Raw genomic sequence first — 23,074 nt, forward strand, 5'->3', positions numbered from 1 at the left:
TACTTCCTTCTCCTTCTCCAGGCAACCCAGCACACACTTAGCATCAGCAAGAGCACCAGGCAAAAATTCAACACTTTTGACACTGACTTGCTGAGCAACAGGACAGGCTGTTACCCCTGTAAGTCAATGGCTCCTCTTCTGGACGGTGGAGCTAGCAGGACAGCCATGGACACGTTTGGGAAACACTATGGGTACAGGACAAGCCCAGCAGACATTTGGGCTTTTGGCTGGGGACACTGTGGTGGCAAAAGGCAGAAGCAGCAGTCGCTATCCAAGGACATAACTTTATTGGAAACGAAGAGTGAGAGGTGTGGGAGAGGGCTAGGAATCAGGCTCTGTGGCAGGTGGTGGCTTCTCATCATCAGGGGGGCAATCAATGAAGTCAGCCAGCATGGCAGCTGTGTCATCCTGCTCCTTTGAGGGACAAAGACATCAAATCCAAAACAGTCACACACACACACACAATGAAGAGTGGGTCAGGCTGTGCAAGCAGCCAGCACCACTTCTCCCTGCCCGGCCCGCTCACCTTTTCCTGGAGAGCTGCTGCCTCTGCCTCTGTCTCCATCTCTTCTGCTGCAGATGCCTCTGGTGGGGGTGGTACCTTGTCACCCCCACCCTCAGCCCCCTCTTCCAGCAGGGTTGGGGGCACAGAGGGCTCCTCTTCAACAAGCTCCTGAGGTGGCACTGCAGGGGGGCTCCCCCCTTCCCTCTCCACCTCCCCCTGGGAGGGGAGCACCTCAGGGGCCAGTGTGGGGGCCGTCTCGGCCCCAGGCCCCTCCTCAGCCCCCGGCTCCTCCACTTCCAGCAGCAGCCCGGGTTCCGGTTCTGGCTGCGGCTGCACCTTGGGGGACGCGGCGGGGGGCAGAGCTGGAGGCAGGCTTGGGGGTGCAGGCCCTCCTTCTTCCACCTCCCCGCCCGCCGGGCCGAACTCCACCTCTTCCACCTCTTCCTCCTCGTCCTCGTCCTCTTCTTCCTCCTCTAACTCACCTTCCTCTTCCTCAAACTCCTCCTCAAACTCTTCTTCCTCTTCTTCCTCCTCCTCAAAATACTCCTCCTCTTCCTCCTCCTCCTCCTCCTCCTCAAAATCCTCCTCGTCCTCGTCTTCCTCATCATCCTCCTCCTCCTCCTCACTGCTGTTGATGTTAATAACTGTCAAATCTTCTTCCAGGGCTGGGGGTCCTCCGCCACTGGGAGTCCCTTCAGGGACCAGCTGGGGTGGTGGGAGTGCCACAGGGCCAGGAACAGGAGGGGGAGGCGGCGGAGGGAGAGGCCCCGGGGCCGCAGGCAGCTCTTCTGGCTCCTCCTTGGCTGGCACAGGAGGGGAGGCTGTTGGGGGCCCGACCAGGGCTGCAGGCGGGGGTGTGGTACCCGAGGGGGGTGGGGGCGGCAGGGGTGGCAGCCCCTCAGGCACGATCACCACACTGTCATCAGAGTCGCTTTCCAAGGAAATCTCCACATCGGATGCCTCCTCCTTATCATAGTGGACAAAGGCTGGCCTGGGCACCCTTCCCCCAAAAGTCTCATCTGGGGGTATAGTAGGTGGAGGAGTGCCACTAGGGGCAAGGACAGCATCCTCATTTGAGCCTGCCCGGTGGTTCTCAGGGCCAGGAAGGAGCCGGGGGGATACAGACACCAGGCCTGGGACGGAGAGGCCTAAGTGGTTGGCTGTGGCTGGAGGTCCAGGGCGTGCCGGGGGCATGGGGCCCACTGAGGGCATGGGGCCCGCTGGGGGCACAGGGCCTGGGGAAGGCATGGGGCCTGCTGAGGGCATGGGGCCCACCGAGGGCATGGGACCCACAGAGGGCATGGGGCCTGGGGGATGAAAAGCTGGAGCCCTGAACGGAGATGGAGCCTCAGGAGGGGGAACTGGGGCAGGGGTGGGGCAGGCAGGGCCCATGGTCTGCAGGGGAGGAACCCGGGGATGGGTCAGAGCTGCACAGGTCACCAGTGCTTCTGAGCAGAAAGCGGAGACCTGAGGAGGGAAAAAAGGGTGAGAGCGAGCATCAGGGATATGGGCCTTCACGAAACCAGGGAGGGAATGCCGACCAGCATCAGAAACAAGAGAATCCAGGAACGCACGAGGTGGATTTGGCCACACTCTGCAGTTACCTCAAGGCTGTCTTCTCTCTGGCCCAGGGAGAAGGCCTGCAGGGCACAGGCGAGAGGAGGCGGGCAGCGAGGAGAAGGCGCCAGCAGCAGAGCCAGCAGCAGGCGGTAGAGTTCCCGGCGGCAGCGCGAGCTGGTATACGGGGAGCTGCCTAGGACCTCGCCCTGCTGGACGCCCATGACCAGTGGGAGGACCAGATCATGCAGTCTCTGAAAAGGACAGAGAGCACACCTTGAGATGACACCACGATGAGCCAACCCTTCTCCGGGGCCTACTTCCTGCCAGTGTGAATGAGCCCCCAACAGGTACAGAGCAGTGGCTCCTCCCCACCTCCGTGGGGACCAGGCTCCACTCACCCTGTGAGTCTCCTCCTTGATGAGAGGCCCACACATGAGGACGGTCCGGCTGAGGCCTGGGGAAGGAGACCAGTATGTCAGAGGCGGGCGGCTAACACGATGACAAGCCAGGGCTTCTGAAGCACATGGCCCCAGCTGAGCACCCCACTCTGCCGCGGCCCACCTCAGGCAAGTCACGTAACTCCTTTAAGTTTGTTTTCTCAACTATAAAATGGGGATCCTAAACGTATCCCTACTACCTAAGGCTGTTGACAACATTATGTAAATGAGATAGATGATGGAGGTACAACATTATAAATGTGCGTTTACGTATTTGGGGAGAGCTGGCACTTCCCTTCACACGGGGCGGGGGGGAAGGGGGGTTGGAAGGCAGTGAAATACACGGGACCCAAAAGAAAGTCACTTCTGCGTCCAGATTAGCAACTGTGTCAGAAGCAGGAAGCCCCACTGAGCAGCCCACCTGGGGAGTGTGAGCTCCACAGCCCAGGGATTTCGTCCTCTTCCTGGCCCCGCCCTCTCGTACTAGAACAGCACTTGGCACGTACAGGGGATGCACGAACAAAGATAGCTGAGACCCTGGAGGGGCGGTGTCAACACCAGCACTCCATCTAACAGCAGGACCCAAGATTCCACCTGCAGCCCTGGGGATGGCATAGCTTCTCCACAGGCTCTTAGCTGGGTCTGCATTTTTTCTACACCCTCCACCTCAACGACTGGTTTGGGGCTATCACCCCAGGCCATCCCAGTGTGCCGAGGTGCAGGGCACAGGCCTCACCCACCTCTCAGCGCAGCTGCACACACGTCACTGTTGGCATTGCTGTCCCCTTTCCGGTGGCTGGGCGGAGCCAGAGCCTCCCCCATATCCAGCTTTAGCTTCTTGGGGGCGCTGGGCTTCCCAGTCTGCAAACCCCCATCAGGGCTACCCCGGGGACTGCGCAGCTGGAGGGGGAGGGGAACATAAATCACACACACCGGCCAACAGGAAGGCAGGACAGTCAGAAGGCAGTGTCTGGTGACAAGGCTGGTGAGGACAAGGGGTGCAGGATGGGGTCCCAGGACAGGGGCAGAGGCCTCACTCACTTTGAGGGCATCAGCCGGTGGGGAGATGTCACTGAGCAGGTGGGTGAGCAGGGCCTCACCCGAGGCTCCCCCCTGAAGCACTCCTGCCGAGGCCCCACACACCTGCACCCACAGCTCCAGGACAGCGTACACCTTGGTCCGCATAGTGCTGTGGGAGAAGCAGAGGGCAGCTTGTGAAAGGGGGTCGATGTCCCAGCCGCCGGCACCCCCGGTCTACTGGCACCCCCTCACCCACCCTCTCCTCTTTATTCTATTCCTAGATGGTCACCTGTAAGGCCTCTCCTGGCCTGGAGAGAGGCTGTCCCTCCCAATGCTCCAGGCATTGAGAACCTGGGGAAGCAGGCGGCTGATCAGGGCCCCAAAGCGCAAGAGCCGGCCTCTACACCTGGGGGTGAAGACAGAACAGTGACCCCCGCTCCCAGCACATCCCAGCCCCTGCACCGCATCCTCCTGACCCCACTCACGCGAGGATGAGTGCAGAGAGCAGGTCCAAGGCTTCCAGGTGGAGGGAGGGCAGCAGCAGCAACCGCAGGGGACCATCCCCAAGCAAACTCTGCAGAAAAAAATTAGCAAAGAGTGGGGGAAGAAAGTGAGGCAAAGAAAGAGAAATGGAGGCAGGGTACGTGCATGTGACTGAATACACGTGTGCACGCAGGTAAGGAACCCACACCCGACCCCAACTCCCCCAACAAGATCAAACTGCCATCCTCCTCAGCAGACCCTGGAAGGAGGACGAGGGAGGGACGGCGGAACCTCGCGGCAGTGATGCCGCTGGCCCCCAGCTCACCCTCCCCCGAGGAAGCATCTGCTACACGTGCTCCCGCAACACGGGAGCGAATCGGCACCGATGTGCGTGTGCCAGGAGCACGGGAATAACGGCATCTGGAGAGGTAAGGAGCTGGCCGGGGCAACCTCAGGCGACATCACTTCGGGAGCCACAGCCCACACTGCTTGCCCAGCTGCCCTGCATCCTGGGCAAGCGCTGTGAACAGGGCACAAACTCCACTTACGATGTTCTTGGCACTGACGCTGAGGGTCCGGCAGATAAGATCCAGGATTTCCTGCACGGGGACGGACACGGGAGCCCCGAACTCGGAGCTAACGAGAATCGGAGCAGGGAGATCCTCAGCGCGGGGGCCCAGGGCGACTCCACACCCACCCTCAACCTCCCTCCTCATGATGAAGACGACACCCATCTCGGCCCCTCCTGCTCCAGGCCCTTGCTCCCTCCAACACTCACACACCTGAGCATGAGCCCCAGGCAGCGGGCCAGCCCGGAAAACCTCTGCCAAAGCCGGAGAAGGACATGGGCATCGCCGTCTTCTGAGGGGGAGAGCAGCGTCTCCACCCCAGGGCCTTCGTACTGCATAGGAGCTGGACAGAAACACAACCACCTTCACACACCAGGTCTGTCTTCCATCCCCTCCTCCTCCATTCTGGTGGAGGACCCACCCATATTCTACTCCCCTTTGCCTAGAACTCAAAGGCCCCGCCTCTCCAGACCAGCCCCCGCTCCCCTCACCACCATACCACAGCAGCCACAGTCCCTACCCGTGTCCGCCCCTGCATACAGGGCCCCAAGCAGGCTGTGCAGAGAGGCCAGCAGGCTGTGCAGCTCCTGCTCCCAGCTGTCCGTGTGCTTCAGGCCCTGGGAGAAGCCAGCCCCTAGAGAGGGCAGCCGGGAGTAACACTCACAGGCCAACTGCAGAAGACAGGTTGGAACCCTGGTCAGATGGGAATCCAGCCCAGCCACGGAATCCCAACCCCACCAATGCCCAGGAAGACGGAGATCAAAGAGAGCTCTGAGGGAAAACGGAAGGGACTACGGGGCAGAAAGACACAGATGGAGACACGGAGGCAGAAGTCACGACTTGTGTTTACTGCGTATGTTCACAGGGAGGGGAGTGAGACCGTGGTCGAAAAGCAGTAACAGACAGAAAAATAGAGAGAGAAAAGAAGCTCCAGCTCAGACCCCAGGCTCTCCATCTCCCTCCTTTCCCTTTACCTGCTGGAGCTGAGGGCTCAAGGCATCCACCCGAGACAGGAAAAATGAGGCCAGCTTGCCCTGGATTAGAGGGAAAGAAAGGGAGAGGCTGGTGAGTCAGCTCCAAAGGCCAGAGACGTAGACCCCGCCCATTCCCAGCAGCAGAATCGAGGCCCAGGATCTAAGGCCTTTTTCTTTCCTGCAGACAAGGAAGCACCACATTCTAAGGGGCATCATGCCTGGGTGCAGACATGCTCTCATGGTAGAAAGACACCCTGAATGTCGCCTCTTGTCCTTAGCCTCCCTGTTTGAGGCCTGTGTCCCACAGACGACTGGGCCCCCTCCTGCCAATCTTTGCAAAATGACAGTCATCTCCCTCAAGCCAAAGACACAGCACTGAAAAGCAGCTACCTCCATGCCCCAACTCCCTGCCAGCTCAGACAAGAAGCAAGGGTCCAAGCTGGGAGCTGCGGCACTAACCAGAGGTGCGAGGGCAGGACAAGGTGGAGAGAGAAGGAAAGGCTGCCCAGCAGGACTGAGGTAGCACATCTCAGAGCAGCGACCTGTCAGTTAGCCAACAACAGCACTCCGCCTGCTATGTGAAGGCGCCGGCACGGGAGTGTTTAACTGGGGCCCCATTTAGCTGGAGGTAGAATCAAAGGGGCCTGTGAACATGGAAGGGAAATTTTTTAAATCATTTTCACTAACCTGTAAATGAAGTATAATTTTTTTTTTTTTACTGTATATGTAGACAAAAAGCCACAGTAGTATCAGCAGTACCTCTGTCACCATCAGAAATCACTTATTTTCATTTCACGTTACATATAGTTGTAAACAGTTATCTTGAATTATCATTCACGTGCATCACTAATTTGAAACTTAGATAGTTACCAGACCTGCTGCTGGATCCTGTTATTTGACACGTTAGTAAAGAAGCACATCCTACTCTATCACAATTTTTTAAAGTATACATTTCAACAGAATCAGTGTCCCTTGCAACTCCATGTATTTTATGGATTTAAAAACATTCGAAGAGGTCTATGGCACAAAAAGGGTGAGAACACTGAAGTATAACAGGATTTCCACCTTCAGTGGGTGTAACAGTCGGGAAGACAAATGCGTGGAAAACAGAGGGAGGGTCAGGAGGGACTGATGCTGAGAGGCAGGACTGAGCTGGGTTTGGGAGAAAAGGGAGGACCCGGATAAGGAGACAGAGGGAGGGACACCATGAGGAGAGCTCCAGGCTCACAAGAGGCCCACGGAGAAGCAGGCCGGGCCTTAAATCCCAGGCTAGTGTGTATGGACTTCATCAGGGGATGGGGGCATCACATGCACAAAGGTAAACTTCCAGAAGACAAATCAACAGTGGCACCAGGCACACAGCAGGGGACTTATGGGAGGAAGCAGGCACGGAGGTCTAGCAGCGTGTGGTTCAGAAAGCAGCCCTCCAAGGGCTCCCTGCCATCGCCCTGTGGCAGGAACCACATCTGGTTTCCCACGTTCCACTGCAGGATTCTCACCATGAGGCAAGCACTGTTACAGAAGGCCTAGAACCGTTTCCCTTGGGACTTGGAAAGCACTTTCAGGTCCGGTGTGCTAGGGTTCTGCACACTTCAAACCAAGAGCAGCAACCGCCCACAGGTCTCCTGACACCGGCTTCTCCAAGGATGAAAGAGAGTCGCCAAAGCCTTATCTATAGCAGCACTCAGCCCTTTTGGCCAACTTACTGCTCACGCTTTCCCTGAGACGCTGAGGCCACCTAAAGTCTGCTTACGTGACTGCAGTCAAGCAAAGTACAGGGACATGGCTCTGACCACAGGTCTACCCCAAGTGACCTGCAAAGCCAACCAAAGTAATGGCTCACTTGGAGCATTTCACTGGAAACGCAAGCACGCGTGCACACACAGTACGTCCTGGGTGTCTCTTAAGAGTGGGGTGAGTCTTCCCACTCATTCCAGGGAACAAATAATCTGTCGAGGAGGAAAGGCAAAGCCTCTACAGGACTGACGTCATGGACCCAGAATGCTTGAGATACCTCATTTGGGAGGGGTGATCCTGAGCTTGGAGACTGCAATTGCCCTGGGAACTTCTGGGGGATGGAATAGAGAACAGATAAACACTCCAATGATCAGTCCCTAAGTACTGGTCTGCAAGACATTTCAAGTACAAACTGCCCCCGGGGCCTCCACACAAGACAGAGTCTTATCTGCCATGTAGGCAATAGACAAAGCCAGACTCCTCAACAGAGGGAAGTTCTCCAGATGACACTGTATTCTTAGAGAGATAAAGGCATATGCACCCCGTAACAACATATCAAAGTTTTGTTGTTTGGTTTGGAGAGGGTACTTAAAATGCAGGCCATAACTTCAAAAACTACACGTCTGACAAGAGGCTGTGAGTTAAAGATGAATTCTCCTGACCACCACTCACAACGAAAATTAAGGAGCACTAGCAGAGGACTCACGGGCAGGCTAGTCTGACTACTCAAATCTTGACCCCATAGATAACACTCAATTCTCCCTGCACTTTCCTGGGAGGATGCAGGTAGGTATAGATAACCCCAAACCAAGCTGAATCAAAGCAGGCGTATGCAGTAAAACCTCACATACTTTGACCAATGAGGGGTCAGAGACAAAGATCTAGCCTGTGCAATTTGAGCAGTTAATTTACAGAGCATTCTAGAAGAAAGTTTAGCTTAGTAAACTAAACTTAGTAAACTTTAGTTAAAAAAAAAAAAAACTTTAATAAAATCCCCAAGTTACTCCAAATGTCTTCTTGACAAAGTCCTGCCCTGCTACCCAAAGATTCTACTACCTGCCATTAGTGGCAGTCATATGAAAGCAAAGCATCAGCAAGGACGGGACCCACGTTCACTGAGAAATATCACCTGCTCCAGGGCTTTTCAAATACTGCAAAGTCTCTGTAAGTACCATTCCCAGACCACAGCGCACGTGCCCCCAGAGCTCCGCGTCAGGCTCACGATCGTTCCCAAGCCACTAACAACTGATCAGAGCCGGCATCAGTGTGGAAGCCTGTCTGTCAATCCTGTCCACGTTCTTAAAAGTGCCTGGGGAGCTTGGTTTGGTGGAAAAAACATGGGCATGAAGGACAAATAGTTCTCACTCTCACCCTGGTTCTACAACTACCAGATACACAGGCTTGTGTTAGTCAAACCCTTCTGGACCCGCTTCCTCCTGTTTAATTCGGTGACACCAGCTCTACAGAATTACTGTAAACTGAGAAGACACACAGCAGAGTGCCTGGCACATAGTGAGTAGCAGTTCTAAGTACCGGTTCCCTTTCCCTTTTACTTTCTTAACTTGGTCATAGAACCATGTGAGCTTACTTTCAAGATAACTTGTATGGCAAACTCCCCCTTAATTGGTAATACTGAGTATAGTATTACCAATTACTGTGATTAACCACATGAGTTATACAAAAAAAAATATTAATTTGCTGCTAATTCCAGTTCTCCATAGGTTTGTGCTTCCATCTGAGAAGGGGTGCCCAACGGTTTGTCAAGCAATGATGAGTGTATCAAAACGAGAGAGAACATCTAATCGACAGGAGAACACCTGTTTGTTCTTAGGTACTTCTTGGCATTGAATTATTTTGCAAACAATCAATGTACCAATTCCAAAGGCCCTTTAACTGTTACTGCTTTGGCAGAATTTGATAACCATTCATATTTGTTATTTTATCTCCTTGAAAATAAAACGAATTCTTCCACTGACCTCCTTCCTCCCTCACCTGATCCACGTCCACCCTGCCTGTTTGCCCTAATAAGGCTCTGCTGTGCAGCCACCTTTGTACAGCCATGACAGTTCGGGGGACAGGGTGAGAGATTAGTCAGGAAAATAAGGAGAAAGAAGCGCTGGGGAAGCTGATATAGGGAAGTAATAAGTCAGGAAGGCTTCCCAGAGGAAATCATAAGAGCTTTAGGAACAAAGTAAAACGAGATGGTAGAAAAATGGGCAGGGCATTCTAGAGGTACAGAGAAAGCAGGGCAGAGAGAGGAAAGAGTCCAGGGGTAAGAGCCTGAGCTTTGGCATCAGTTCTTAGGCAAGTTACTTAATTTCGATTTCTTTATCTGTGAGGATTAAATAAGAATGCATTTAAAGCTACGAGGTGGCACAATTAGAGCTGTGGAGACAGGAGCTTAGAAATCTCAGCACCGGAATCTGAGGTAAGACGGCTATCAAGGTGTATGTTTGTGGGAAGAGGAGTTCCCATGAACACTTACTTTGAGAGACCCACACGCCCGAGGAAAATAGGTCATACAAGCCTTCATTCCTTCCAGTGCTGAGAGCTCACTCTGTGGGGAAACAGAAAGTAAGGAAGAGGCCGAGGGCCCAACGCCCCAGACCCTATCTCCACCCCACCACGCGCCCCTCAGGGTCCCTTCTCCTTATACTTTTTCTTGGCCCAGACCCCTTCTCACTTCTTCAGTCCTATTCCCCAATCACTTCCCATCACATTCTTTAACCCAATGGGTATCAGTGAGGGCAAGCAATGCAAGGGGCCCAGGGGAGGGGGACCCGGGCAGGCGTCTCACCTCCGGTCTGAGGCCCAGCAGGGAGGTGAGAAGGCCAGGAAGGTGGTTCATGGAGATGTCCCGGAAGAGTGTGGGGAGCTGGGCCGCGTAGCGGAGCAGGTCCCCCAGCACAGCCACGGCCAGCTCCATCGTGGGGGGCGGGTCCTGGGACTAAAGAGCAACAACACCCCATGCTCCTAACCTCACCTTCACGGTCACCGAAAGGAGGAATGAGAGGTATGACAACATGGGGCTTTCGACAAACACCACAGTTAACGTCAACATTACCATCAAATCTACTAGGGACAGGGGCTTCCCTGGTGGCGCAGTGGTTAAGAATCCGCCTGCCAATGCAGGGGACGTGGGTTCAAGCCCTGGTCCGGGAAGATCCCACATGCCACGGAGCAACTAAGCCTGTGCGCCACAACTACTAGGACTGCGCTCTAGAGCCCGCGCACCACAACTACTGAAGCCCATGCGCCTAGAGCCCGTGCTCCGCAGCAAGAGAAGCCACCGCAGTGAGAAGCCCACGCACTGCGACGAAGAGCAGCCCCTGCTCGCCACAACTAGAGAAAGCCAGTGCACAGCAACAAAGATCCAATGCAGCCAAAGATAAATAGATTAAAAAAAAAAATCCACTAGGGACAGAGTGTATTAGAGATATGGAGCATCCGAAGTAACACATTCATCTACAGACAGGACGTGTGTTCACACTTTAGTACTATGCCCGTCTGGGGGTCCGAGGACTTTGGGGAAAAAAAAGGTAACAAAGCCATACTTTAAAGATCTGCCTGACTAGACCATCTCAAGAGTTTCTTGTTGCTCCCATACTACATTTCCCTGCTAGGAATGGAGAGGAGCACTTCTCAGACCACAAGAAAAGTCTCAGCCAAAACAAAACCGCCCCATCTCGCCAAGCTTGCTTCTGGCTGTCTCAGACCTACTGTGGAATTCACGGAGGAAAAATGGCTTAAATTTATAAAGAAGGACTTCTCTAGAAAATTAACATGTATCTAAGGGAAAAGCCTTCAGCACATTACCCCCTGCTAGACCAGACGCCACGTGTCAATGAAACAAACAAGAATGATTGTTAGAAGTCCGACTCAGTGGGCCTACCAACCACAAGCAGGCCTCAACACTGTCCAGCAATCCTCCTGCACCTCTCACTCGTTAACTCCCTCTGCTACTCAGCCCCTCTCCCACCACCGTCACCTGTCACCTCCGAATAACCTAACCTGCAACTTCAGAGAAAGCTGAAGCCCAAAGATGGGCACTCCCTCAGCTTCCCACCACCAAACTGAAAACTCCATCTCCATCCTCATCCCCACTCTCCTTCCTCCTGTCCCACTAGAGGAGATGCTCCTCCCATCCGAGGACAATCCCTCCTCGGTGCTTTAGATAGTCCCCCCTCCCTTCTTCTCAGAACCTAACCCTGTTAACTGGCCCCCTCTCTCCAATCCCTTTCAAAAGGATTCTTTCTACTGACATTTGTGCATGCTCCAGTCTCTCCCATCCTAAAAGTCCTTCTCCTGAGCCCATACTCCACTTGCCCAATCTCAGCTGTTGCCCAGTTTCTCCCTCTTACCAGCAGAGCCAGACGTCTTGACAGGACTGCCTACCTCCTCCACTTCCACTCCTTCTCCCACTCACGCTCATCCCAGGGCAACCTGGCTTCCGTGTCCACTGCTCCACCAAAAACACTTTCACAGTCTCATTACCCTTGAGTTGCTAAATCTGATAAAAAATTTTCAGTCCTTGTCTTATTCCAGCTCAGAAGGGCATAAAGAGAAATGACTCCTCCGTCTTCCCTGAAGTATTTGGATTCCATTCAACCCACCATCCTGGTTATCTCCTTTCTGCTGCTCTGTCTTGTCTGCTTTTTCTTTTTTGCGGTTCACGGGCCTCTCACTGTTGTGGCCTCTCCCGTTGCAGAGCACAGGCTCCGGACGGGCAGGCTCAGCAGCCAAGGCTCACGGGCCCAGCCGCTCCGCGGCATGTGTGATCTTCACGGACCAGGGCACGAACCCATGTCCCCTGCATCGGCAGGCGGACTCTCAACCACTGCGCCACCAGGGAAGCCCTGTCTTGTCTGCTTTGTAAGCTCATCCTCCTCTACCTGACCACTGACTGTGGAGCGCCTCAAGATCCAGTCTGTAGAAGTATTCAGCTTGATCACCTGAGCCTCATCCTCAGCAGCAATCTAAATGCTGAGGACTCTGCCTCTTTGTAAAACATATTGACTGAAGCCCCCACCACTGAACCCTCAGGGTTACCCTCTGAGATATCTGGTCACTTCCACGCACACTAGGTCAAGGGTATGCTTCCTGGGGGCCTCTACTGAATGCCCAAGACCATACTCATGTTATTTTCACCACTCCCCTTGGAACCTGGCTGTCTTCCAGTGTTCTGATACCCGGGAGTCATCCTGGACACATCCTTTCCCTGACACTATTCCATCATCAGGACCTGTTGTCTATTTTGCCTCTAAATCTCTCTTGAAATCCCTCTTTGCCTCCAAATCTCTCACCTACTTCTCATCATGTCTCCACCTGCCGCCCTAGTCCAGGCTACCGTGAATGCTCTCCTAGGTTACCCTTAGTACCTTCCTCGTGGTCCTTCTGCTGCCATTCTGGCTCCTTTCTAATCCTGTCTCCACACAGCAGCCAGAGTGGTATTTCCAAAAGAAAGTTTGATCACGTCACCACTACCACCACCTCCTTCCCCCTACTCAAAACCTTCCATGAATTCCCACTGTTCTGAGAATAAAAACCAAACTCCCTAATATGCCTACAACGCCACACACAGCCTGGTCCCCACGCACATACCTCCCCGGTCGCATCTCATTAACCTCAGCCACACCAGCCTGCTTATAATTATTCACAAATGAGTCAAACTCCTTTTCTCTCAGGACTTTTGCAGGCTTAGAACACTTAGAAAACTCTCAGCCCAGTTCACTCCTACTCATCAGAACAGCCCTCCCTGAACCACTGACCCTGATCACCACCCCAGTCTGGGTCAGGCTCTCTCGTTACATGCTCTCAGAGAACTACATTCTTTACCTCCAGAGCACCTACTGAAGTTTATCTTTCTCTCATTGTATAATTATTCCCTTTCAGGACTTCCTTGGTTAAGACTCTGCACTCCCAACGCAGGGGGCCCGGGTCCAATCCCTGGTCAGGGAACTAGATCCCACGGGCACGCCGCAACGAAGAGTTCACATGCCACGACTAAGGAGCCCACGTGCCACAACTAAGGAGCTGGCAAGCTGCAACTAAGACCAGGTGCAACCAAATAAATAAATAAATAAAGTAAATGAATAGATTTTTAAAATAAAATAAAAAGCACTTAAAAAATAAATATTATTCTCTTCCACTAGACTACAGATCAGCAAACCATGGTCTGTTGGTGCCTGTTTTTGCACAGCCCACAAGCTAAGAATGGTTTTTAAATTTTTAAAGGGTTGGAAAACAAACCAACAAAGAAACACTACACAGTAGAAACCATGGGAATCCCCTTGTGGTCCAGTGGTTAGGACTACACACTTCCACTGCAGGGGGCACGAGTTTGATCCCTGGTTGGGGAACTAAGATCCCATGTGTGTGAGGCACAGCCAATAAAAAACAGAAACCATATGGGGTTCGTAAAACCTAAAACATTTTACTATCTATAGGCACCTAGAAAGTTTCCCAACCCCTGCAAGAGACTCTAAACACCTGAAAGCAGGGTCCAAGTACATCTCTCCACCAGAGCTTAGCACACAGCCTGCCATGTGTGCCCAGAACATGCTTGTGGAAGAACTAAGTGGGGATGTCATCAAAGGATGTAAAAGCAGAAAAAAATTTAAATGTTAAAAGAGGAAGAGAGGAGTAGGAAAAAAAAAACACCTGGGGAATTCCCTGGCAGTCCAGTGGTTAGTATCCTGCGCTTTCACTGCTGAAGGCACGAGTTCAATCCCCGGTTGGGGAACTAAGATCCCACAAGCCACACGGCGTGGCCAAAAAACAAAAATTTAAAAAAAATTTGGGGGGACTTCCCTGGTCACACAGAGTGGTTAAGAATCCGCCTGCCAATGCAGGGGACACGGGTTCAAACCCTGGCCTGGAAAGATCCCACATGTCATGGAGCGACTAGGCCCGTGCACCACAACTACTGAGCCTGAGAGCCACAACTACTGAGCCCACGTGCTGCAACTACTGATGCCCATGCCCCTGGGGCCCATGCTCCGCAACAAGAGAAGCCACCACAGTGAGAGGCACATGCACCGCAACTAAGAGTAGCCCCCACTCGCCTCAACTAGAGAAAAGCCCACACGCAGCAACAAAGACTCAATGCAGCCAAAAAAAAAAAAAAAATTAGTAAACTAATTATTTTAAAAAATCAAACATCTAGGAAAAGCAGCTTTAGAGATGTCACTCATTAGAAAAGCTAATAAGGATGTGAAACAGCGGTTACAGAGTATGAAAGGTCAGATGAATTAAAATAACCCAGTAGATAAAAATATCAAAATGTGGGCTTCCCTGGTGGCACAGTGGTTGAGAGTCCACCTGCCGATGCAGGGAACACGGGTCCGTGCCCTGGTTCGGGAAGATCCCACATGCCGTGGAGCGGCTGGGCCCGTGAGCCATGGCCGCTGAGCCTGCGCGTCCGGAGCCTGTGCTCCGCAACGGGAGAGGCCACAACAGTGAGAGGCCCGCGTACCGCAAAAAAAAAAAAAAAAAATTCAAAACGTTTAAAAGGATGTTTCTATTTGAAGCTCATCCTCCCTACTAGAAAAAAACTGCTTCTAATTATTCTGTCCTCAGAACTAAATGTCTAAGCCACAAAGATGTACCACATCCAGAATGGAGAATACGGCATGGCTGAGGGGGGGAGGGAGGGAGGCAGGGTGGCAGCTGAATCCTTACCTGCAAGACCTGCTGAATGCTCCGAAGCCAGGACACACAGTGCTGCTGGAACATCTCTGTGGAGCTCTCCCCCACTAGCAGGGACAGCAGACACAGGCCCTCAAACCTTGTAAGAAAGGTGAGTGACAAGTGGGTGGTGGCTAGACTGCAGAGAAAGCAATTCATCGCCCTTTAACGCTCACTGGCTAGAGAAACACATCACCTCCAGATCCACGGCGGCTTCTAACTCCTGAAGTACTTGGAGGACTTGGAGTGAGGTGCGGGCAACAAGGAAAGAAGGGAACAGAAGGTGGGGCACAGAAACCTGGAAGCTGGAATAGGTGGGGTTCAAAGCCAAGTGAACTCATGAAAAGAATCAAACTCTCCACCTTCTTGGGGAATGGAGAAATCTCAGGAATCCGTGGGGTGGTGACAGTGGATGGACAGATATACAGCCCTCTTCCTAAAGAAACATCCCCCTGGAGAAAAAACAGGGTTAAAGACTTACCGAGTTTTGATAGAACCAAGACGTGCATTACTGAGACCCACCAACGCGCCAACAGCTGAAAGGTTCTGGAGGAAAGAAGACAAGGAAGTGAGTTGGGAATAGGATGCTAAAGACACAGGATTTCTCCAAGCGCTTCCCTGCCCCAGTGTTTCCGAAGCCTTTTCTGAAGTAACACCTCCATTCCTCTAGAGGCCGACAACCTTTTCCCTATTTTCAGTAGGTGACACACACAGCAGCCTGTCCTGTCCCGTGGGCTTTCCTCAAGTAACATCCCACCTGTCCCCTCCCCAACTTCCCACCCAACGAACTAGTGTTACCCAGAAGGCTAGACTGCCCGACTCATCCCAGCTACCAGACTTCAAAGACAGGCTCCTTCCGTTTCCCTAGACAGCACCTAGCACAGAGGGACATCCCTAAATGCTTGCTGACTGGACACTAAACTCATCTGACCCCTTCTTCCTTCACCCCAAATCCCCCTCCTCCTGTTCCTGGCTCCCTTCGAGCTGCTAATGCCAACATAAACCAAGTCAACCAGAGCTTCCTTCCTGCACATTCTGGCAGCCCTGAAAGAGGTCTCCTCCTCAGCCCTCCCACGAGTAAACTCTCCATGCTTACATGGCCAGAGTCCTCTGGTGGCCCCTGTATCTCCCTAACTGCACTCATCGTTCATTCTTTCAACAAACACATCTTATGCACTGAATCACATGAAGGAATACAGAGCTGAATAAAATAAATAAGGTCCCTGTCCTCGTGAAGGGAAATGTTGATTCGCTTAGTAAACATTTATTTACCTACTTTATGTGAGACATTGTTTGAGGTGCTAGGGAGCTTATATTCTAGTTAGAGGAGACAGAAAATAAACAAATGACCAAATAAGAAATAGCATGTTGGAGGGTGCTAGGTGCTAAGCGGAAAAATAAACTGAGGAAGGACAGGAGAGGCTGGAGTAGGGAAGGGAGACAGCACTCTATGTGGAGTGGACACAGGGCCCTCTCTGAGCAGAGGAAAGTGAGAGCGAGGCGTCCTGATACGCTCACACGCACTGTGAACATAAAATGGTGCAGCCACCTGGGGAAACAGCCCAGCAGTTCCTCCAAAGGCTGGAGTTAACCACATGACCTAGCAACACCACTCCTAAGTATATGCCCAAGAAAAATGAAAACACACGTTCTCGTAAGAAATCGTATACGAACACTCATAGCAGCATTACTCATAACAGCCAGAAACTGGAAACAACCCAGATGTCCATCAACCATGAATGGATAAACAAAACGTAGTATATCTATACAATGGAATATTACTTGGCCATAAAAAGGAATGAAGTTCTGAGACGTGGATGAACCTTAAGAACATTATGCTAAGGGAAGGAAGACAGACCCCAAAAGCCACATATTGTATGATTCACTTCTATGAAATCGTCAGAGCAGGCAAACCTATGGAGACAAAAAGTAGCTTAGTGGTTGCCTCAGGCTGAAGAGCAGAGAGGGGTTGGGGGGAAATGGGGAGTGACTACCAATGGGTATAGGGTTTCCTTTGGGAGTGATGAAAATGCTCTAAAATTGATCACGGTGATGGTTGCACAACTCTGCAAATACTAAAAACCATGGAATCGTACACTTTAAATGGGTGAATTGTAAGTATGTGAATTACATCTCAATAAAACTGTTAAAAAAAAAAAAAAGGCATGCTGGTAACTTTTTGTTGTTCCAGGCAAAGCAGAGAACAAGAGCAAAGGTTGTGAGATGACAGCACACTAGGCGTATCTGAGGAGCAGCAAGGAGGTGAACTGTCACTAGAGGAGACTGAGTGGGAGAGACGAGGCCCCGGGAGCAGGGTGGGACCTTTTGGAATCATATAGGCAACCGCTGACTTTCACTCTGAATAAGATAAAAGCCATGGGGTAGAGGAGAATTAGGCAGAGAAGGGATATTACTTGACATAATTTATTTTTTAAAACACATCCAAAACACCTGAGTTGCCTTGTCCAGAAGGCAGAAGCAAACGCAAGTAGGCTATTTTAAGGATCCAGGAGAGAGACGAGGCAGTGTAAAGAGCATGGTAAGAGTGGGGATTCAAGCCTCAAGCTGTGGTTATACTCTGAAGGTAGAGCCCACAGGATTTGATAACACACTGGATATGGGTGGGAGATAAAGAAAAGAGGCAAAGCTAATTCCAAAGTTTTTTGCCTGAGCAACTAGAAAGATGGAGTTGTCACTTGCTAGGCAGCAGAATACCGCAGGAGGAGCAGGTTTGGGGGTGAGAATCAGGAGTTCAGTTTCAGGTGTTAAGTCTGGGATGTCTATTTAATGCCAAATAGGCACTGGGTAGCTAAGTCCGGAGTTAGGAGAAATCCTGGTCAGAGTATGGATTTGGGAAGTTGTCAGTCATCAGACTGGATCAGCTCACTGTGGGAGTGAGTGTAAATAGAGGAAGAAAGCAGTACAAGGACTGGGTTCTTGGGCACTCAAACACTGAGAGGTTAGAGAGGAGGAGCCAGTAAAGAAGGCTGCGAAGGAGTGACCAGTATGGTAAGAGGAGAATCAAGAGAGAGTGGTATCCCAGAAGCCAAGTGAAGAAAATTCTGCAAGAAAGGAGTCATCAGCTGTAACAAATACTACAGACAAGTCAAGTAACAGGAGGACCAAAATTTGACCTCTGAACTTGATATCTTCAGTGGTCATTGCTGACCCTCAAGACTTACCAAGTCACCTGGTAAAGCAGTATTTTGGTGAAGTAGTTAGGCTAAAAGCCTAAATGGGATGAGTTCTAAGGGGTAATGATTCGTTCAGGGAGGGGTAATGATTCGTTCAGGGAAGAATCTTTAATGGACACTAAAAAAAACGGGTGAAAGGGTAACAAGACACAAAATTACATAATCTCCCCACAGGAAAAAACCAAAACTTTATAATGAAGAAAACTGGCAGACATCACTTTAACCCATGATCAAAGTTAACATCACCAGTAATGGGACAAAGAGACATTATGTGCCCCCTGATACAACGCGACAAGAACGTCGCACATCATTTCGGCAGTGTTCCTGCCAAAACTGCACATCCTGAACCTAATCACCAGAAAACAGCAGACAAACCAAGCTCAGGGACATCCTATAAAATAACTATCCTGCACTCTTCAAAAATGTCAAGACCGTAAGAAATCTTTCTTTTGCCATCAAGGACACTTTTAGCACAACTGACAAAACTGGAATAAGATCTACAGATTAAATCACTTACGGCACTGGTATGGGTTTTGAGTTTGATGATGGAATGCAGTTATGTAAGAGAACGTCGTTTTCAAGGAAATGCACGCTGAAGAATTTACAGGCAAAAGGGCATCGTGTCTGCAACTTCCTCCTTCATGGACCCAGAAAACATATGCACAGAGAATGATCAAACAAATATGCATTTAAAATACTGACATTCAGGGAATCTGGGTGAAGGGTATAGTCTTTCAAATTTTCTATAAATTGTAAATCATTTCAAAGTAATATTATTTTTTTAAAAAGAAGAATGGGAGAAAGTGCAAACAACTCTTTTGAGGAGTTTTGCCATAAAGGGAAGCACAGAAATGGGGCAGGAGCTGGAAGGGGGACTTTTTTAAAGCGGTTTTGAGCTATATGCTGATGAAAATGACCTAACAAAGCAGGAAAAGCTGATCTGAACAAGTGGAGAAGCAAAGGACTTGTGTACATGCAGAGGGGACAGATGTCATGTACAAGCAGAGGGCTGGCCTTAGTAGGGGCATGGACCAGCTCACCCCTAGTGATGGGAGGGAAGGCAGAGCATAAGAGCACAGACACAGGTAAGCTGGCAGATGTGGTGACGGCAGCCTATGGGAATTCCCATCCCCCAGTTTCTATTTTCTCACTGAAATGGGAAGTGACGTCATCAGTTAAGAGTGAGGATGGAAAGAAGTAATCAGAGGTTGTCTAGGAAAGTGGAAATGTAACAGGATTCCTAGGCAACACTAAGAGTCCACTTGAGAAGATGACAGCCTGAATTTAAAGTGAGACCAGCCAGCCAGGATACATGTATCTCCAGCCATACTGAGCTGTAACAGGTACAGGCACCAAATAAACAGAGTTGGATTTAGCACAGACGGGGTGCTGCCGGGCAAGTACAATGAAGGCAGGAGGGTGAGGAAGTGATTATAATGGAATTTAAACAAGGTGAGAAGAGAGAACATGACAGATAATAAATAAGTTAATTTATTTCAAATAGTGATAAACGCTAGGAAAGAACCAAAACAGAATAATCTGACAGAAAATGACTGAAATGGGAAGGACCACTGTATTTTAAAACAGCGTGCTCAGGAAAGGCTCCTCTGAAATGGTGGCATGGAAGCTGGGATCTAAACAAGCAGCTCACCTCCCCAGGAGTTTCCCAGCAAAGAGTGAAAGAACTAATGAGCAGTGGCCTCAGCTGCTGCAGAAATGAGATCAGCCTGGGTGGCTGGAGCACAGTGAAGACAGGCCAGGAGTTGTGTGAGGGGAGGTCAAGAGGCCAGCATAGGCCGCACTATGTAAGGCCTGGTGCAATAAGTTAGTGTACGGTTTTAAGCAGGACAATGCTCTAATCTTACTGATATTTTTAAGAAGATCACTGGGTACTGGCTAGAGAATGGGACAGTACAAAGCCCTAGGGACACAGGCAGAACAAGACACGCTGTCCTTCAAAGTACGTGCAATTATAAGGGAAATGAGATACAGGATTTGTTTTAAAATGCTCCGGGGTGGGAGGGACTTCCCTGGTTCGAGTGGTTAAGAATCCACCTTCCAATGCAGGGGACACAGATTCGATCCCTGGTAGGGGAACTAAGATCCCACACGCCACGGGGCAACTAAGCCCGCATGCCACAACTACAGAGCCCATGCGCTCTGGAACCCGCGTGCCACAAACAGAGAGCCCACGTGCCGCAACTACTGAGCCCACATGCCACAACTAGAGAGAAGCCTACGTACCACAACGAAAGATCCCCTGCGCCGCAACTATGACCCGACGCAGCCATAAATAAATAAATAAAAATAAAGCGCTCCGGGGGCAGGGGAGGTTGGAGGCAAAGTTGGGAAAGTGGGAATGAAACAAGACTGGCAAAATGTTCACTGTTAAATCTGGGTGATAGAGACAGCACGGGCCGGGGTGCGGGTGGTTCAAAATACTATTTTCTCTACTTTTGTGTCATCTGAAATTTTCCAGAAGTTTTTTTTTTAACTACACACGAAAACAAATCAAAGCCCAGTTGTGTGGGTATGGGGGAAGGAGGTTGAGTGTATATGTACAATGAATAAATAATTTCCATATGGTGTAATAAAGAACAGCTAATCATAGGTGGTTTGGAAAGGTTTCCCAAAGGCAGTGACAGACAAACATTGAGTTGAAAAGATTTGGGGGATTGTGTGGGGGGGGAGTGGGGGGGGGGCGGGTATGGAGAGGCGGCACAAGGAGAGATTCCAAGCACAAGTGCAAAGGCCCTGAGGCAGGAAAGTTCAGGTGCTTAAGGATCTTAAAAGGCAGCAAACAGGTTAAGGATTTTACAAACAGGATCAGCTGTTATGTGGGAAATGAATTAAAAAGAGCAAGACTGACAGCAAGGAGACCAGCTGCCATAATGCAAGCCAGAAACTGTGAACTGTGCTCAGGTAGTTCCATTTTGGAACTACTGAGTTTGCAGTACCTGTGGGAAAACAAAGTTGGTGATTAAGCGTAGATGGATGGGCCAATCAATGGATCTCTTTTTCTCTCAAGCTCCAGGCCTATTTACTTACCTTCATTTCTCATCTCAGCTAAGCTAGAAATTCTCCGAGGAAAAGGATGATGTCTTACTTATCTACCTAGAGATGAGGAATAGTAGGTAACACATAAGAGATACTCAAAAAATCTTTGTTGAATGAAAATCTACAAGGAAGTGAAGGAAACCCACCACACAGGTCCACGTTCTGAGAACTCAATACAACACAGACAAGTAGAAAAAAATTCAAGGCGAGATATACCCAAAAAATATAGTACAGGCAATTTAAAGGTGTTTCCCACATCACCCTTAGATTCTTTATTACTCAAAATTCTTCTAAGGGAAGGGAGGGTGGGCAAGGGATGAACTGGGAGTTTGGGGTTAGTAGATATAAACTATATCAAAACATACAGAATGGATAAACAAGGTCCTACTGTATAGCACAGGGAACTGCATTGAATATCCTGGGATAAACTATAATGGAAAAGAATATAAAAAAGAATGTATATATGTGTATAACTGAGTCGCTTTGCTGTACAGCAGAAATTAACACAACACTGTAAATCAATTATACTTCAATTTAAAAAAAATGCTTTTAGACACTTAAGAGAAATTAAGCAAGACATTAAGTTCATGTAGCTCGCCTTGAGGGAGGAGGGGAAGACTTGAAAGAGATGATGACGGAAATCACACATTTATAAACAGAATAGATAATATTTCAGAAATACTTAGGAACCACATGAATCACAGGAGGGGAACTGGGCTGAGATAACAGAGGCACAGTTTTGTCACCCTGAATGAGGACTAATAAATAAATGAGGTCATCTCTAATAAATTTGAGGCTAAGATTACTGAACCACCCAGTAGGTTGTGATAACCCTCTTCCTGGAAGGAAGCATAGAGCTGGGAAGATCCCGGTAACAAATGTTGGACAAGGAAGAACTCATGTACACGGGTCTTGAAGGATGAATAGAATTTGGGGGAGGGTTAGCGGGAGAAGATGGAGCACGGGAGATAATATTAAAGGTGAACCTACTGTAGGTTAGACAGTTATGTCTTCTTAGAATCTGGGTAAGATGATGGGGGTTAAAGCCAGGATGGGGGCAATGGGAAAGATATGGAAAGAAGTGGACAGATCTGAAAGCTACTTAGAGAATAAAATCAAAAGGACTTAACAGACTGTATATGGAGGTGTGTGAGCAAAAAGAAAGTGTTCAGAATGACATCTGGGTTTCTAGCTTGTAGGACTGAATGGAAGTTAGATTCTAGTCTGTGTATAATCCAAAGGACTCTTCTAAACCAGTCTACAAAGCGCTGCATGATCTGTTCACTGCCTACTCACCTCATAGCGCCCACTCTCTTCCCCTCCACCTCTGAACCTCAAGCACAATGCCCTTCTTTTCAGTTCCTACCAGAGGACCTTCCCACATGAGCTTTTCGCTGACTGAACCGCCCCTCCTATTTTCTTCCCTTACCCAACTCCTATGATTATCTTTGGGAATCTCAACTTAAACTCCAGTACCTCAAGAAAATTTCTGCAATTTTCCAGATTAGGTTAGAGGTCCCTACAATACAATTCTCGTAGTGTTTTGTAACATTTTGTTCATCGCCATCGCATCTATAACTGGAGCGCCCAGCATTTAGCCCTCAGTAAGAGTTCAGTAAATATTTGTTGAATACATCCATTCACTCAGTCGAAACAATCCCCAAAACAGATACTTCCAGATGAAAAAGAAGCTAAAGATCATACATCTAGTGAATGACGAGGCCTGGGATCGAACCCATTCATGCGTGTCTACCGATAGCCTAGCAGTAGAGAAAACGAGGCCCTTTCTCTTCCGAGTTTCTTCGATTCACGGCTGATAAAGGAGAAATGCGTGAGTCTCGTCCAGAGTGAT

General features: G+C 50.1%; 1 protein-coding gene across 11 annotated transcripts in view; it reads right to left on the minus strand.

Annotated features, from left to right (window-relative positions):
• Positions 1-264: 264 nt before the first annotated feature.
• PELP1 (proline, glutamate and leucine rich protein 1) overlaps positions 265-23,074 on the minus strand; it is a 45,715-nt gene continuing 22,905 nt past the window's right edge. For 5 of the 11 annotated variants that reach the window (XM_089900507.1, XM_089900505.1, XM_022596072.2 and 2 more), the window contains exons 2-17: positions 15,453-15,517; positions 14,966-15,071; positions 10,083-10,232; positions 9,771-9,842; positions 5,549-5,608; positions 5,095-5,245; positions 4,788-4,917; positions 4,554-4,641; positions 4,008-4,096; positions 3,812-3,928; positions 3,544-3,691; positions 3,243-3,402; positions 2,464-2,519; positions 2,110-2,316; positions 527-1,972; positions 265-414 (exon numbers count right to left, since the gene is read on the minus strand). In XM_089900507.1, coding sequence (XP_089756633.1) covers positions 322-414; positions 527-1,972; positions 2,110-2,316; positions 2,464-2,519; positions 3,243-3,402; positions 3,544-3,691; positions 3,812-3,928; positions 4,008-4,096; positions 4,554-4,641; positions 4,788-4,917; positions 5,095-5,245; positions 5,549-5,608; positions 9,771-9,842; positions 10,083-10,232; positions 14,966-15,019 — 3,021 coding nt within the window. In that variant the 5' untranslated portion in view covers positions 15,020-15,071; positions 15,453-15,517 and the 3' untranslated portion in view covers positions 265-321. Of the gene's footprint in view, positions 415-526; positions 1,973-2,109; positions 2,317-2,463; positions 2,520-3,242; positions 3,403-3,543; positions 3,692-3,811; positions 3,929-4,007; positions 4,097-4,553; positions 4,642-4,787; positions 4,918-5,094; positions 5,246-5,548; positions 5,609-6,007; positions 6,170-9,770; positions 9,843-10,082; positions 10,269-14,965; positions 15,072-15,452; positions 15,518-18,682; positions 22,933-23,074 lie in introns of those variants that run through there. The other 6 variants (XM_089900508.1, XM_022596069.3, XM_089900510.1 and 3 more) reach the window with 6 other exon arrangements.

Source organism: Delphinapterus leucas, chromosome 19, assembly GCF_059928025.1.
Source record: "Delphinapterus leucas isolate spDelLeu-1000000601 "Yukka" chromosome 19, BTC_Dleu_Yukka2, whole genome shotgun sequence".
Taxonomy (NCBI): Eukaryota; Metazoa; Chordata; class Mammalia; order Artiodactyla; family Monodontidae; genus Delphinapterus; species Delphinapterus leucas.